The sequence below is a fragment of the Labrus mixtus genome, chromosome 6 (assembly GCF_963584025.1).
Source record: "Labrus mixtus chromosome 6, fLabMix1.1, whole genome shotgun sequence".
Classification (NCBI taxonomy): Eukaryota; Metazoa; Chordata; class Actinopteri; order Labriformes; family Labridae; genus Labrus; species Labrus mixtus.
In genome coordinates, this window is record NC_083617.1 from 21,536,014 (window position 1) to 21,553,431 (window position 17,418).

Sequence of the window (17,418 nt, forward strand, 5' to 3'; positions counted from 1 at the left end):
TTTAAAAAAAAAAATATCAGCTTCGAACTATGTATCTGCACATAGTCACATTTTTACGTATTTGCACTTTTACACTTCTGATCCTTCTATTTGCTATATATTTAAATAACTGACCACTGTAATGCCAATTCACTTCTAAATCCAAATAAAGTATGTTTACATTTTTAGTACATGAGCGACTATTTTCAATACCATTTAGTAAAATTTCTTATGTATATATTTTTCTTCCATTGTTAGGGTTTATTCTCTCTGTATTTATTCCTTATGAACAATTTACTTTTACACTGCCTCACAGCGAGAAGGTTCCTGGTTCAAATCCCCCATCAGACAGGGCCTTTCATACACGGGTTTACATGTTCTCCCCGTGCATGTGTGGGGTCCCTCCAGATACTCCGCCTTCCTCCTCCCACAGTCCAAAGACATGCTCGTTATGTTAACTGGTGACTCTAAATTGCCTGTAGATGTGAGTGTGACTGCTTGTCTGTCTCTTTATGTCAGCCCTGTGATTGACTAGTGACAGATATATAACCGTAATGGATGTTATTTACTATTAACCTGCATTAAGAAAACAATTTCCCATTTTGGATTCAACGAAGCACACCTGTCTATCTATCCTATCTATTGCATCTATCTAAATGTAATCACCAAATAAATGGATAGCTGTCACCTCTGAATTTCAAGTACAACTCAACATAAAAACAAGACATTTTCATCTCAACTTGCTGCTTCGTCTTTGTTACTCTTAATGGTATTTAAACCATGAACTGCACTCAACCTTCACTCTGTTCTTATTAGTATCAGCTCAAATAATAAACTGCCGGCTTAAAACCAATTACAAGTCCTTTTTGAAAGTTCAGGAACACATTCATATTTGTTTATTGCAGGTTTCGTACCGATCCAACACACAAATGTAAAAACAGGAGAGCCTTCAGATTAGAAAACAATCAGAGTCGCTGTCGATACAAACAGATCAAGTTTAACATCATGAGGTCAGATGTGAACGTATGTTTCAGATGATCAAACAAACTCAGTTGTTCATCTTAGATGAACCACTTCCTTCTGACGGTCTGTCTGATATGTGATCACCATCACGTCACAAACACTTGTACCATACAAGAAGGACTCCGTCTGTACAGCTGGTTTGAACATGAAATGAAGCTAATTTTATAGAAGAAATAATCCCAGAGATAACTACTGAACAGTTGAATAATCACTTTGTCAATTTTGGCATCCCCCCTGTGGAGGAAATGGTACCTTTAATATCTTTTCATATTTAGCCCTGTACAAAATTCCTATTTTGCTTTCCGTTAATAGTAAAACATATCACTCACTCATTTTTGCTGTGGAAAATATATTTAAAAAAGGCAGTTTCACTTCATCGGACCCTGCGGCAAGCGTCTCAGACATGAATAATAACAATATAGAAATAATTAATCTCTCAGATGTTCTTGTTTGTAGCTCATTTAGAGGCATCAGTATAAATATCAGTCTGTTTCATACCTAGCTAAAAAAAACTCCTAACATTAGATTTAAACTATTAGCCCTTTTCTATTCACCGTTCAAGATTATCTGCTGAGGGGTGAAAAAGGGGGAAGTTGTCAGTCAATCCAAACCCACTTCTCTCATCTACTCAGTATAATGAATATATTTTTGGTATACTGTATATATATGCCTGTGTTTCTCCCTCATAAGATTCTGGCAAGAACTGTTGTCTGAAACTGCTCATATTTTTGGCACCAACATTCATCATAAGTACAAACTGTCAACAGATTAAAAGTAAAACATGCGACTTTCAACCTTCACAACAAAGTATCAAAGGATTGTAATACTAGAGTGATAAATAAAAGTAGAGATACTAAGAGCCACTGGACTCATTATAAACTGATAATGTGCAGCTGACAGAGGATCACCGTTTGTATTGAGGAGTGTTTCCATGAGGTCAGTTTGTTAAAAAAAAACAAAAGCTTAGATATGAATCTCACTGCAGCCAAGTCAACCTGATGAGTTTGTGAAGCTGTAGTAGAGTATCTGATTGGCTGGTCAGATGTGATATCATGCAAAGTGCAGGTACCTCAGTATGGGCTGTGGGATGGTCTTTGGCAGTAGGTGATTGGGCGCTCATGTGCTGTCACAAATAAGTTCTCGATTTAAAAATTCTTGGGAACGCCCCTTTAAGTCTGAACAGGTACTGAGAAAGTCAAAGAATATTGGGTTAAGGATTTGCACTTTCATTGTAGTTCTGAGCATGACAGTATCTTCATTTTTACATTTAGGTACAGGTTTTCCTTGGATCTGCATTGGGTTCAGAGTGACATCATCTATGACCAGCCAATAGCAGTAGAGGTTCAGGAGTTTGTCCACAAAGGTAAGGGCGCAGGAGGTTTTTTTTGGTACTGTGTGAGGTCACAATGAGTCTGGGGATCTTCAGGAAGTCGAGGATCTCCTCAGGATATATGATACGTGTGATAGTGAGGCTTTTCATAACAAAAGCTTCAGTGTCTCTTCAATGACTCGATGTAATGAAAAGTCGCTCCCAGAGCCCAACTGGTTTCCACCTGGTCGATCGTCCTCGCCAGCTGCAACACACAAAGACACACGCACACACAAAAAGATTCAATAAACATTACAGTCTGCCTGGTGATCAAGACTCTGGTCCAGAATGTGCTCGGCCTCACCTTAAACTGTTTTTGTTGGGGGAATCCGAGCTCCTGCAGCAGGACTGAGATGTAGACCAGGTCCAGACAGAGAAAGGGACTCTGTGGAGGACTGGTGGACAGACTGCTACACACTGAAACAACACAACAGACAAGAGATTACACAACATTTAAAAAATGGAACAAACAGTAAAGGTAATGAGGACTCATCATGAGTCTTAAAGGTAATGAGGACTCATCATAAGTCTTAAAGGTAATGAGGACTCATCATGAGTCTTAAAGGTAATGAGGAGTCTTCATAAGTCTTAAAGGTAATGAGGACTCTTCATAAGTCTTAGAGGTAATGAGGACTCATCATGAGTCTTAAAGGTAATGAGGAGTCTTCATAAGTCTTAAAGGTAATGAGGACTCATCATAAGTCTTAAAGGTAATGAGGACTCATCATAAGTCTTAAAGGTAATGAGGACTCATCATGAGTCTTAAAGGTAATGAGGAGTCTTCATAAGTCTTAAAGGTAATGAGGACTCATCATAAGTCTTAAAGGTAATGAGGACTCATCATGAGTCTTAAAGGTAATGAGGAGTCTTCATAAGTCTTAAAGGTAATGAGGACTCATCATAAGTCTTAAAGGTAATGAGGAGTCTTCATTGGTTCCTACAGTGGCTCTTGGGTATTTTGACGTTTGGTTCTTTTGCTGTAGGGAACGTTTTCAGTTTGTTCTTTTTGCTTTGATCTTATCATGCATTTGTTGTATGTCAAAGCCTTTTTTTTTAAGTGCTGTATAAATGAGTGGGTTTAAAGGATTTATCTCAGATGTTAGTTTAGTTAGTTTTCACAGCTTCTGTACTGTCTTGCTTTTTTTCACTGCCTCTGTGGAAACAAAGATGAACCCACCAATTACATGTAAACGCTCTTTTTACTTCACTACACTACTGCATGTCTCTGAAATGTTCAAACAAGTCCATTATTGGATTAAGTGTAGGCATGTATGGGTTAAGTAGAGTAAGAATTATTTTTAATGCTATGTTAAATATAATCTGCAAAGAAACACAATAAATTATCTGGAAACAAAAACATCTTGTTTTCCACACTCATCTATAATTGGAAATGACTGAAATCCCATTTGAGATTATTCCAAACTGTGTAGTAACCCTGGTTAAAGTTCAAGAATATATGATGTAAGAAAATGAAGTGATGAGTATGACGTGCAGTTCACAGTGTTCACAGCCTGATGGCGCCCTCTCACCTCTTATAGCTGCATTGATGTAATCTGAAACCTGAACGGTTCCTCCTGACTTCTCCTCTGAACACAGACAGAAAAAAAACAGATCACTGATCAGATTAATGAAACATGTTAACAGTTGAGTCACACTGCAGAAAACACAAGATTTTACAGAACCTGCTATAAAATAGATAAAAGTAACATAGTGTGACAGATTGTAAAACGATCTGATTTAAGGCCTCTTTAATCCATTAAATATCTGTCAAATCTTGTTCTCTTTGTCTCTGAATGCAACAATACCCATGAGACTACGTAGCTGTTGCTGTGCAGAGGCCGTTATGAGGTGTGAATTAATAGTAAGTTTAAAAAAAATGTCTCTTTACAGAGAACAAAACACTTCACCACGCTTACTGAATTTACAAACTGATTGCATAGCTGTTGTTATCTTGACCAGAAGCTTGCTGTTAACAGAGCACACAACAAAAGAAGATAAGCTCTGTGATTGGCTGTTGTAAGTCAAATCCACCCTTGGGAGTCGTAGTTTATTCTCCATCAGACTTCTTGTAGACTTTTTATTATTTAACAGTTATTTTAAACACAGCTGTATATTTATTGTCCTGATGAATCAATCAGAGTTTAAGGTACATCAGAGACTTAAAGAGCGATATCTGCAGCTTGCAGGCAAGGAGCAAGATTAGCATTGGCCTTTTCATCTTACCGATGATTCCCAGGTCGACAGCGCGGTCATAGTAGTAGGAGAAGGCGTAGAAGTCCATGTCAGCTGCCTCAGACGCCTTCATCACCTTTCTGTACAGAACCTTCTCCACTTTGGTCAGACACGCCTCGTAAACTGGCTCCCCTGAAATGAAAAACACAATGCTTTAAGGTCTTTCATGCTCCAAGTGCATGGTGGGTATTCCAAAAAAGACAAAAAAATCACTGCATTGACCGTACCTGCTTTCTGTCCCTTTACAGTGTACACAATGTCAGCGTGCTCCCAACTGCCCGAGTACTCTGGAGCAAGGCACGGGCTGACCAGCTCTGTACTGCCCCCTACTGCTCACACACACACACACACACACACACACACAAAAACACACACTGTATTAAAGGTATAGTTCAAATGGGGGGTTGGATTAAGTACTTATTATTAGTGTTCAATGTACAACAGGTTTTATGGCCTGTGTTTGGAAAAACTGGCCAGAGTTGCTTTTTACTGCTACAGACGAGTTCATGAGTATCACGTATTTGAAACACTAAAAAAGGTCCTGTATAGATGGACCTGTACACTTAGGCATTCAGCACAAGGTATTAGAAAAAACAGACAAAACAGAGGAATTACTTTTACAGAAGAGACTTCTTGCCTTGTAGACAGAAGAATATTTCCAGGGTTGTTTGGTGAGTTTTTGTCATTTATTTATTTATTTATTTAACGCTAGCGCTCCTGGTAGAGTTGGGTACAGTAGGTAGCCAGATTTAGGCTTGGTTTTGCTTAATCCTCTCCAGAAAAATGATCGGTGCAGATGTTGTCATTGGTGCGTGTGGAGTGTTGATGTTTACATTCAGTGGAGCTAACCACCACCACCAACTGAAAACCCCACCGATAGAAACATAGTCCCAAAGAAAAGGGCTGTCTGATGTATAAGTGAAGTGGTGAAATTATATCAATATAAAGTGTTTACTTGAACAACTCTTTTACATGACAGACTTTTTTTAAGTGGCTAAAGTACATGGTACTCATGGTCCAGTCGGTAGAAGTACATAACCCAGGTTCAGTGAAGGTACAGCAGCCGGTTTCTCCAAACAGAAGCTGTGCTGACGGCTTTCTTCTCTACATAGAAGACCTATTATTGATTAATAACTCTAAACCTCTCTCTAAAACCCAAGTTCAAAAAAACTTGAACTATCCCTTTAATGTAACACATTACAAACATCTCATAAAACAGAAAGGGAAAACAAACTGGGTCCTGCTAATGATGGAGAAAACAACCTAATGTTTCCATTATTCTGTCCACACTTTGTACATTAAGACAGACAGACAGACAGACAGACAGTAAGACAGGCAGCAGGGTGGATGTGTGCTGCAGCTTCTTACAGCAGCTAAATCGCAGCAACAGCTGGCAGGCAAGGAATTAATCTTGCTGTGTGTTATTAAAAGATTAGATAATGGCTTATTTATCTGAGAGGACGAGGTGGGGAGGGGGTATAAAGGCAGAGATGAAAGCAAACTGAAAACCAAAAGAAAAAAAATGGACTTCGAATGAGGGGAGGTACATACAGGGGGAGGCTTCCACTCCTCCTAAGATGGCGAGTCGAGCCGACATCAGACCCAGACCCAGATAACTGCAGAGAGAAATCAGACAGGAGACCAGAATACAGATGGGAATTAAAACTTTTACCTTTTTATAAAGTACCTCAAGCTATGAAAGGCTTAAAAATGTACATCATTAATATTGTAACAAACAAACGATCCAATTTTAAGCAGACACAATTAAACACCAAATATACAAGTACATGAATTGAGATTGTACCAGTGTGTGTGTGTGTGTGTGTGTGTGTGTGTATACCTGTGGGTGTAGACAGTGTATGTGTTGTTGAACATCTGGAAGGACCTGATATAGTCGAAGGGGGAGGTCTGAATGGTTTTCTGTTCAGAGAAATTCAAAACAATGAGAGATTTGACACAAAGTTAATAATATAAGATAACTCATTTAGCTGTTGACCCCCCCCACATCTGAGGAAATTCACTTGTTACTGAACAACTAAAAGATTGATTTAAAAAAACTTAGACAGAAAACAAACATAAAATGAGAAATAATATCAAAAATACATTTATACATACAGTTAGTGAACCTGTACTGTCTTATCTTATTCATTTCATGTACATTTTTTTAAGGCAGTTTAAGCTTAAATGTGATGAAATGTGCTTTATCAATGACATTTCTATGACTATTGCCACATCATAAAGCCTCATCAGGGTTTCTCATTGACTCTTTACTGGCTCTATTGGACTCAGTTGATTGGAGCTAGTAATCGGTACTATCTCAGCTGCTCTTAGTAACTGCTGCATGCTGGGTAAAACACTGTGAAACTGCAGTTTCTCCTAAGTAAGTGTATCTTGAGTGTTGACTTTGAGGAATGAGAGTAAGTGGGTCCAAAGACATCAGCCTTTAATCTGTCCATTCCTCAACCCTACCCCCTCCCATCCCTGTTTAAACCCCTTACTCATTTTTTTTTTAAGGATACAGAGAATCTGTAGCACAGAAGCAGAGCAGAGAGGGAGGAGGATCGAGGGAGGGAGGTCTTTAAGATGAAAGAAAAGAAGCAAAAGAAGAAACGGGAAAGAGCAAAAGATGAACCACAGAAGAAGAAGTAGGGGAAGAAAAAAGAACAAGAGGAAGAGAAAGGACAATATCTTTGTGGTGGTGAGTGGAGATCTGATGACACAGTGAACTGCTCTTCAATCCTTCATGTACACAGCCTGACCTACATAACAAATACCCCCCCCCCCCCCCCCCCCTTCTTTTCTCCCTTTCTGCCCCCCTCCTACTGATGTGAGGGTGTTTATTTGGGATTAGCGGGGCATTTACAGATTAAAGCCTCTAAGATGGGGCCATCATGGTAGTTTGACAGATTCGCCTTCGTTATGACAGAGGGAGGGAGACAGAGAGAGAATCTTCCTCTCTCCACCACTCCCTTTATAACCTCTCTCTTTCACTGGCTTGTGTCTTTGTTGATCACCCTTACCTCATCCTGAGGGCTGAAGGTGATCTGAGTTGAGCCACCCCCCAAATCCAACATCCCCACCGTGGGCGAGTCAGCACCGTGAAGATCACCTGTGGAGAGAAAAGAGAGAGAGAGGAAGGGAGGGAGGGGGGAGGAAATGAGAGGAGGGAGAGAAACAAGAAAAAAAAACAGATTATGAAAAACAGAGAGAGAGAGAGCTGTGGTATAATCCAATAACAGGTAATCACTATTTCTCGTCCCCATTAATCTGTTTTTACAAAACACACTCATGTACAGAGTCAGCCTACAACCACACGTGGTGGAAAACACAAAACTGTATTCCTCCCATCAATCAAGTATTCTTAAAACGATGTAATACGCTGCTCAAAAACATCAAAGGACCTCCTTATCGTCACAGTATAACACCAAGTCAGTTTAACTTCAGGGATTTCTTTTCATTTAGAAAGGCTCCGCCCTGCTCTCCTTGTGTAACGGTCAGTCTACTCGACTGGTATCTCCTCCAGGCTCGCCAGACTGAGCTGGGTCTGATCTGGTCCTCTCCAGAAAAATGATCGGTGCAGATGTTGTCACTGGTGCGTGTGGAGTGCTGATGTTTACATTCAGAGGAGCTAACCACCACCACCAACTGAAAACCCCACCGATAGAAACATAGTCCCAAAGAAAAGGGCTGTCTGATGTATAAGTGAAGTGCTGAAATTATATATCAATATAAAGCGTTTACTTGAACAACTCTTTTACATGACATACTTTTTTTTAAGTGGTACTCATGGTTCAGAGGTTAAACTGACTTGGTGTTAAACTGTGACCAGAGGCGTCGTATTGGGTGAAGAGGTAAGTTGTTTAAGGGCCCATGACTGACAGGGGCCCTAAAAAATATAAGAGCATAACTTCATTTTTATTCATATTAATTCATAAACATAGGCTGTCACTATGAGAGAATACTGTGCTCATTATAATAATTATAATAATAATTTTAACATTCAGATAGCCTCACTGTTGTTTAAATAAGGATATATTACAGTATATATTACTCCCATTTTCACGGTGTAAAATAAATAATAGTTGTTTAACGTTTTAATGAGTCATTTGTGCGATTGACGTGTTATAGAAATTCTGCAGGGTTAGTTTGGGCTGTAGTGGTGGGGCCCAATGTAAAATCTTTTCATAGGGGCCAGAGGTCCTGGTGGCCCCCCAGACTGTTCGACAATTCAGTGTTCCTATATTTTTTTAAGCAGTGAGTGTATATAATATAATTTGTGGATACTGTGTCTGTGTGTTGTATTCTCACCAGTTAGGAAGTTGACAGTAATCCAGGCAGAAATCCCTGAAAGAAAAAAAACAAGTGGTTTGAGTCAACAGGTCAATGTGCATTATATCAGCGGTCCAGGATGCTGCTGTTGTGAAAATGTAGGTAGTATTATCTTGGCATACTTTGGAACAATCAGCCTAACCAAAAGAAAAAGTCAATGTCACCGGGGGAGAAAATCTTGAATCAACTAGCATCTTAACCAGTCAAATCTGTGTCACTCTTTAATGCTTTGTCCCTGAATCCGGGGCTATGCAGGAGCAACTTTTTACTAAGAACACAATTATCAAGAAGTCTACACATCACATGTCTCCTCCTCTGCAGAAGAAAATGACTCAGGGATGACACAAAGTAAAAACACAGAGAAGACTACTATCGTGTGTAAAAAAAAAAAGAAGGTGTTTCTTTGAAGCTCTTTGGCTACCAGGGCTGCAAGCCAACCAGACACAAACTTCAGAGGAACGCCTCCAGAAACATGTTCAATCTCTGCCATGAAAAACCTAGGAGATCCTGCAGGGAGAAGAGGGTCTAACCCTGTGGACCTGAGCTAACATTAACCCTTAAAAAAATACTTAAGTGACTTTGTGTTGAGCTTCTAACTTGCACCAAATGACACATTCCGTTTGAAGAACATCCAAAGAAGGCCTGTATGCAAAATGTAATCCAACACATTTTATTAGAAAATTTCTGCCAATGGACTTAATCAATAATGGATTTATCATGTTGAACTCCTGTATGCTGATGTGCGGTGGATACCTTTGAAAATGCAGCCCAAAGTTATCAAAGGATTTCTGAGTGAAAGTCTGAAGTATAGATATAAAATCTGACGTGTTGTGAGCTCTCTGAGGGTCGGCTCATTCGGGTCAAACTCAAAGATGACATTAGTGTCTGTGGTTGAATATTTGCACTCAGCTGCATGCATTAGTGCCTTTCACCAGCGACCTCTGACCTGGTCTGCATGCAGGAGTGGGTGATTAAAGGGCTTGATAGAAACTGTATCATAGAAGCTTTACTGTAAAACTCTTAGGCAGAGACACTAAGAAGCAATTTCCAAACAAAACAAACAAGTACAGAGAGAGAGAAGGCTTTAGGTCGGGAGGCTAAACACCGGCACTTAGCACCCTGCTGCCCCCCCACAAACCACTCAGAGGTCTGCATTAACAATAAGTCGCCTCCATTCAGGACGCTCGGAGGGTAATCTCAGAGAGAGATAAGCATCCAGGCCAAGAACGGCAAAATATCTGCGTAATAATAAGGCTGATGGAAGCCGGTTAGACTTAGAAAGGAATGGCAAGGCAGCCATGGCGGAAGAATCTGTCCATTAGTGGCTCGTTGACTGGACGAAAAGTGGAGCGGGATAAGAAGTTAATTCACTAATCATCAAAAGATGAGTGAAGTAACGAGCTGATCCCACTCAGAGACAAGGAGAAAACATTTCAGCTTCAGAAATAAACTGAGGGGGGAATAATCATCCTCCCTCCCTCCCCCTTCAAGATTAAGTGGGACATTATCCCACATGGCCATAATTGCTTGTATGAACTACTTTAAAAGGATTGGATTATATGTGGGCGAGCTTGGTTCCATAAAGAGCGAGCATTTAAAACACAGAACCTACATGGGATTCCTATATATAATATATATATATATATATATATATATATATATATGTATCCACCAACAGTGGAATTAGTGCAGCCAGGCTCATTGTGATAGCAGAGAAGGAGAGAGGTCACAGCAGGGCCAAAACTGTGACCCAGCAACCACAAGGAGGGACTGCTGAATAATGTGCATCAAACATCTGGACATCCAGGAGCTGAAGGGAGCACATCTGGATCCAGCAGGGATGATATCAATAAGTTCCTCCAAATGTAAAGGATGCTGGAAACCATCAATCATCAAAAGTTCTTACTGCAGGGTTGTCAAGATGGGAAACAAATCTTTATGGAAGTTGGAAGACATTCTTTTCTGTTTTCCTACTTGATCTTTTATTTCAGTGAAGGGGATATGGTGTATGAACCTCCTGCAGTAGTAACAGGTGTTCTCTGTGTTTTTAGAATGCAGCAGCTAAATCTGTAGTTCTATCAGAACCAGCGCAACAATTTGTAGTAGTTGGCGTCCTGAAGACGCCGTCTATTTCAGCATGGATCTCCACCTTCTCTTGTAGCTAGCTACAAAACTGCACTATAAACAAGAAAACTATATTCCAAAACATAAATGCAAATTATATTTTTTTGAAGAGGATATATTTTGCAGTTGTATTGCTGTAACAGTAACAGTGTTATGGCTGATGCAATGCATCCTGGTAAATGTAGGCACCTCCAGCAGGAGAATCAGGATTTAATGTCAGTGTAGAACCCACTAAGGAACTCCATGAGTGTGTTTTTTTCTTTTCAAAGTTAAATCAGCAGGTTTTCAACATGAGGACCGTTCTCTCCTGATTTATCTAATTTGTAATCCTCCTTATTGTTTAATCCTCCATATTGGCAGTTTTCTTTGGGGAAATCAGAGTTGGACCTCTGAGGTCTTTCTGTGTAGTGCAACATGTGAGCTGCTTCACAGATTAAACAAATGAAATGATGAGGAGATGTAGTGAGGCACAAATTCCCTGTAATCGAATAAACGTATAAAGAGAGAGTCACGTTCAGGACGAGGCCTTGAAAACTCTTCACAGTCCACGGAAAAACTGACCATTCAGCTGTTTCTATTTCATGGTTAAACCACTGCACTCATGCTGTTAGAATATGAGCTCAGAGCAAACTCTCTAATACGTGGTAAAGTGCCAGAATGAGAGAACACACCATCTCTAAGGCTATAACATCAAGAACTGATTTGATGCTGGTTTCATTGTGAACCACACATTTGATTCTTTAAGTAGATATTAAAGCCTCTTGATAAGACATTGTACCTTCGTCAGTGCCATCCATAATCGAGACGCAGTCATCTCTCGACAAAAACGGAGACTTCAGAAACACTGCCTGCACCTGGACACAAAGCAGATTCATAGCATGTAAAATTACTTTGTTACACGTTTACAAGTAATATGATTAAGTTGAAAAAGTTGCCACAATAAAAAAAAACTCAGGTATTATCCAGAAAACGAGGTTGATGTAATAAGAGTGGAGAATGAAAACTCTAATCTTATATGTTATATTCTATCATGAATCATGTTTACTAATATACTGATGTAAAGGCAGGCTGTTACTGCTGGAGTTGGTTGAGTTGGAGCTCATTCAGAGCTTTTGCAACTAATAATAACTTAATTCTTCAAAAAATGCTGATTACTTTTCTCCATTTATTAAAAGTTTGTTTGGTCTTAAAATTAAAGTAGAAACCAAAAAAGTGGAAAAATGATGTCAGAGCCCAAAGTGACTCTTTCACAAGAGTCTTGTTTATCTAACAAAAAGTCCAATCCTCCAAAGTTTGACAAATCTTCACACCAAAGAATCATGAAGCATGAGATGCTTTAAATGATTAATGGCTTACATAATCATAAAGATGGCTGCTAATTAATTTCATATAGATACATGTATTAACTAAGAGACTAATGGTTTCAGTGGAACTTTTGATTTATAAAAAAGAAAAGAAGAAGCAGTAAAAAGCACAATGTTTCCATCTGCAGTTCAATATCACAAGTCTGCACGTTACTTAAAAATATAAATCCATGAGACTTTAATACTTTTATATAACCAAAAATATATTAAATCAATATAGCAGAGAATATAACATAAATAATAATTTGGCATGAACTATAGTGTGAATATCATTGCTTTTGACGATGAATAAAAACAATATTTGAATATTATAATTAAATAAAGGCTAATGCTGACCCCTCCCTCTGTCTGTATAATCAGCTCTGTGTTTGGCTGCATCTGAAACAGTTTGATAATAAGAGCAAAGCTTTAGATTAAATCACATTTTGGCTGACTACTGGAGTTCTGTTATTATTACTGATTACTTAAAAGCTATTTTTTTGGCCATGATGATGATGATGATGATGATGATGATGATGATTATGGTGATGATGATGTTGATGAAGATAACGATGATGTGACGGTCATAAGACAGCAGAGGAGGCTTTAGCTTCCTGTGAGGATGTTAATGCAGAGAGGCAGAGAGATGTAAAGAAAAACTCAAAGTGAGAACTATTGATTCTTACATGCTTTTGATCAAGAGTGTGAGCAGTAAAGGTGAATACAGTATTAAACAAAAATACTGCTGTCATTTTCGATCTGGTCTGCTACAACCATAAATCCCTCTAGGGTTGGATGTGTTATACTTAAAAAACTATTCAGTGTGTATCAGGCTCAGCAGGGTTTTTTTTTTTTTTATCTGAAGACTTATTCTGAGTACAAACTGCAGATAAACTGCTTGTTGGCAGTGTCTCACCTGGTCCAGCAGGTGTTTGGCCTTCTCTCCAGGCAGCAGGCGGAGGCCGGCTGTGGCCTTCAGAACCACAGGGGTGACATTCCAGACTGAGGAGGGGATGCTGGACTTGGCCACCTCCAGAAGCTCAACGATTCCTGCCATACACTGGACACAATCAGCAAATTACTTTGAAACTGAAGAAAATCGTAAAAACATGGTTTACTCTGATTTCAAAGTGGATTTAGGGACTTTAGATCTGGCTAATAATCAGACATAATGATGTCATAGAAAGACAGAAAGTAGAGGTCCCAGTGATTGAAAGAAGAAAAAAAAGCATGGTTTATATATGTCAAATAGAAGTGCATGTAGGTCGATACAGCGTAGAAATCTCAGCTGTACCTGCTCTGGATCATCAGCGTATGCAGACAGTCCAGGTTTGATGGCTCTGAATGTCTCATGGTTCAGTTTAGGAGCTTCTGCAGGAAACATGACAAACATACCTAAAAGTTTAGAAAGAATCTGCAGGTATGCACATATTCAACATAACAAAGATCTCCCTTTTTCTCCACTTGTCGTAAATAATCAAAGATGTCATTTGAATTTAACTCTCTAACTGAGCGACCCAGGATCTGTGCCTACATTTGAGCTGTTTTTAAGCTCTTAATGACAATCCCAGTCTGTATAACTAACAGGTGCTGCCATTAGTCCGGTTAGCTCTGATGCTAACAAAGGAGCCAAAATAGCACTCAGCCTGTGTGATTTAGCTTAGCGGTTAAATGCGATAATGAAGGCATTTGGACCAGGCTCTGCAGGAAACTTTCTCTAAGCCTAATAAACCAAAAACCTCTCAAACACACTAATGAGTTTTTGTCCATTTTGACTCTGGCAGCAGCACCACAGCAGAGCACGACTTACAGGCTGAAAGCTCCTCTTGTCTGCTGGGATTTACATCTGGTAATTAATGTTTGGGGCCAACGTGTGTGGATTTTAAATACACTAAAAGCAATTCAGTGAGGTCTGCTTTACAAACATCTCAGTTTAATCTAAAAGGATCTGTCTGAATCCATTTAGCATCGATTATAGAGGTTTAACTTCCAGATAACCTGATTAATATCTGGCATAAATATCAGTTTATGTTATAAAATGTTAAAATGTAACATTTTATAACATAAAATGTTATATAAACATTTTCAGTATTTAGAGTAAAAGCTACTTTTAGGAAATCTATGTAAGACCCTCATCCTGGCATTTCCTCCATCGTATTCTTATTACTCTGTTTATCACATGCCCCCTGTGATTGACAAACCTCATCTCTAGCTAACGCCTACAGGGAGTATTTCATTTTGAGTCAGAAATTGCTACTAGCAGCACAGTTTGAGTTTTCAGAACCCTCAAAAAGTTGTGTCTACAGGTAGAACAAAACACACTCTAAGTGGCACAAAACATCAACCCGCAAGAAAAAGCACAACAGTCACGTTGGCATAAAAAATAAAATTATGTTCAATTAGTACAAAAGTTAGTATAAAAAAGTTCTAAAGAAGGAGCAAATGAGGGATAAATGATTAGGTATGTTTTGCATTAACATTGCATTAACTAAAAACTGATGTAAGGATTTAAAATCAAAAGTGAACTACAGTATGAAACTGAATTAATGTTTAATGCTTGAAAAATGAAGAAATGTTGGTGGAAAAAACAACAAATTTACACGCTTTTAGAAAAAACCAGTAACATCAGAATAATAACGTTTCTGCTGTTTGCCTGCTGCTTAAGAAGAGCACAGAGACTCTGTTGTTGTATATAAAAACATTAACGTGATTAAAAACATGTTGTCTCCTCAGAATGTACCTGACTCCCTTCAGATGTGTTAAATATAATTTAATCTGTAGTATCAATCAGCCACAATCGACTGTTACAAGACTCTAAAACCTTTATAAATCTTTCTCTTTCATATCTCATAAACAAAACGCTGAGAGAAAGTTTTGATTGTAACAACACCATAAAACACATTATTAATATTCATTAAAGAGGCATTAAACACAGAAACAGTGTGAGCTGTCTAACTGTAAAATGAGTGTTTTTCTTCCTACCTGTGTAAGGGCAAAATCATCCACTAATGTATTAGTGGAGCTCATAGCAGAACCCGGGGGCTGACCTGCAGATCTGAATTCTAAGCTAACAAGGAAGTTTCATTCTTGATTTAACAAACTTTTTTTAATTCTTCACTGGTGTTTTAAACTGATGTGCAGATTGAGTCGCATAAACTGTTTTTGGGTTGCTTTCCTTATAAATCATTGTCATCAATTTACATCCAAACTAATTAAATTGGCTGATGTGTGAGTGAAGTTTAGCATGGACTCTTATTGGCTGTGCTGTTTATCGTGTCAGGGCAATAATATCTCCGATCTGTCCTCTACAGTACCTTTGTTCTCTATCTGGAACTTGAAGATGTGAATTCTTGTCCCAGTGCTCCCAGCATCAAACATGATGCCATACTGAAACTGGATGTGGGATGCGGGTCGATCATCGCTGAGCTTGTTTGAGCTGGGGCTGGCATGGGGAGGTAGTCTGTAGGCCTCAGGCTTTGATGCGCTGTAATGCCGCTTCACGAACATGAGGTAGGCGAGCAAGCAGCCCACGCAGAGGAAAACTCCAGCCAGCTTTGGTCTCTTCATGATGACTCATTCTGTGTGGAGCGACAAGTGCTGCATCCTGAGAGTTCCTGCTGGAAGAATCGAAGAAGACACTTTATGATTCACAACAAACAGGACACTTTTATCAGCTGGATGCAGCCTTCAGTCAGGTGTCCTCAACAGCTGCTAAATCAATATAAACTGTCACTTGTGCATTAGAAATAAGTCTGTCTTGTTTTTAAACTGGGTCTACTGCTACACTGTTTTTTACATTCAATGCATATCTTTAAAGAAAAATCTAAATCGACTGCAATTTTACTTAAATTGAAAGTGCTGTTAAATCAACATTCACTATACACTTTGTCCTGTTCCCCAATGCTCCCATACATTAGTTACTGTGTGGAAGTGTGGGCCAACACATACAAAACAAACACAAGTGACACACAATCTATCGTTTTTCTTCATAAAAATTGTAAATAAATGGTAAATGTGTGTGTCAGTTTGCACTTACTGACATTGTTTCCTCCTTTCTAGATCCTCGCTTGTGTTGTACTTACTCTCTGATGTCGTTTTGGATAAAAGCGTCTGCTAAGTGAATTGTAGGTAAATAGACTTGAGCTTGTATAACACTTTTTTAGTCTTCTGAGTATTCGTAGTGCTTTTACACCGCACACCTATCCATTTACACCCACCATACACACACACACACACACACACACACACACACACACACACACACACACACACACACACACACACACACACACACACACACACACACACACACACACACACAGATGTGAGATATTAAATAAGATTAAACAGACTAAATGTCTAAATGTGAGCTCTTATTCAAATGTCAGGTATTTAAATGGATTTTGGTGTAAAACATATTAATATCTCTGTTAAGTTACATTGACACACTATCTGTGCTTTGGGGTTTTATGTTTTCATAGCTGACTTACACATATACAGTAAACTAGCCACGGACTGATGTCTCCCCGGTCAAAGGCTGTTTCAGAGCGAACAAACTGCGATAATATGTGAATACTTACCGAGTTCAGACCATCAGCAACATCTCCGTCAAATAGTTTTCATGTCTTCATTCTTCTCTGCTCCTCTCCAGTGTCAACACGGCGCCGTCTGATGACGTCACGCGAACGGAGGTGGTAACGTGGCCAAAAACACGAATGCGCCTTAATATCAAAAGTCAATTTAATGCATTTAAACCTTCTTTTATTAGCAACAGTTGTACCTTACAATTTACTACAGGAAGCAGATTTGCATTCTTCGGTAGACAGTAGACTTAACGCTCAAACAAAAAAACAGAATGGCAAAGAAATACATAAATGTGTAGAAATGTAATGTAGGCCTACAGGTCGCTACAAAAATATGAATGATTCAATAGTTTAATATTTAATACATTTTGATCACACAGCCTCTTAACCTGCTGGTGTTTATTTAAATTGCAATTGAGATGCAAAATCTTCACAA

The 17,418-nt window shown here is 38.9% G+C and overlaps 1 protein-coding gene across 2 annotated transcripts; it reads right to left on the reverse strand.

The window, feature by feature from the left end:
- Nucleotides 1-852: 852 nt before the first annotated feature.
- Nucleotides 853-17,070, reverse strand: entpd6 (ectonucleoside triphosphate diphosphohydrolase 6). 2 transcript variants are annotated; one of them, XM_061040476.1, is made up of 14 exons: nucleotides 16,980-17,070; nucleotides 15,714-16,013; nucleotides 13,694-13,770; nucleotides 13,316-13,459; nucleotides 11,835-11,910; nucleotides 8,912-8,947; nucleotides 7,624-7,712; nucleotides 6,444-6,523; nucleotides 6,155-6,219; nucleotides 4,831-4,932; nucleotides 4,595-4,735; nucleotides 3,901-3,957; nucleotides 2,676-2,788; nucleotides 853-2,576 (listed from the first exon to the last, which is right to left on the reverse strand). In XM_061040476.1, the coding sequence occupies exons 2-14, from the start codon at nucleotides 15,964-15,966 to the stop codon at nucleotides 2,493-2,495; spliced, it is 1,317 nt and encodes a 438-aa protein (XP_060896459.1). In that variant the 5' UTR covers nucleotides 15,967-16,013; nucleotides 16,980-17,070; the 3' UTR covers nucleotides 853-2,492. The 2 variants fall into 2 exon arrangements, with proteins under 2 accessions (XP_060896459.1, XP_060896458.1); XM_061040475.1 differs by having other exon boundaries at nucleotides 15,714-16,016; nucleotides 16,980-17,062.
- Between the last annotated feature and the right edge of the window lie 348 nt (nucleotides 17,071-17,418).

Excerpts from the sequence above, each read along its gene's own strand:
- entpd6 (XM_061040476.1), bottom strand. The coding sequence starts at position 15,966 with ATGAAGAGACCAAAGCTGGCTGGAGTTTTCCTCTGCGTGGGCTGCTTG. Across the intron at positions 6,524-7,623 it reads CCTTCAGCCCTCAGGATGAG|AAAACCATTCAGACCTCCCC; the intron begins GTAAGGGTGATC and ends TTCTCTGAACAG. Across the intron at positions 4,736-4,830 it reads TGTAAAGGGACAGAAAGCAG|GGGAGCCAGTTTACGAGGCG; the intron begins GTACGGTCAATG and ends TTTTCATTTCAG.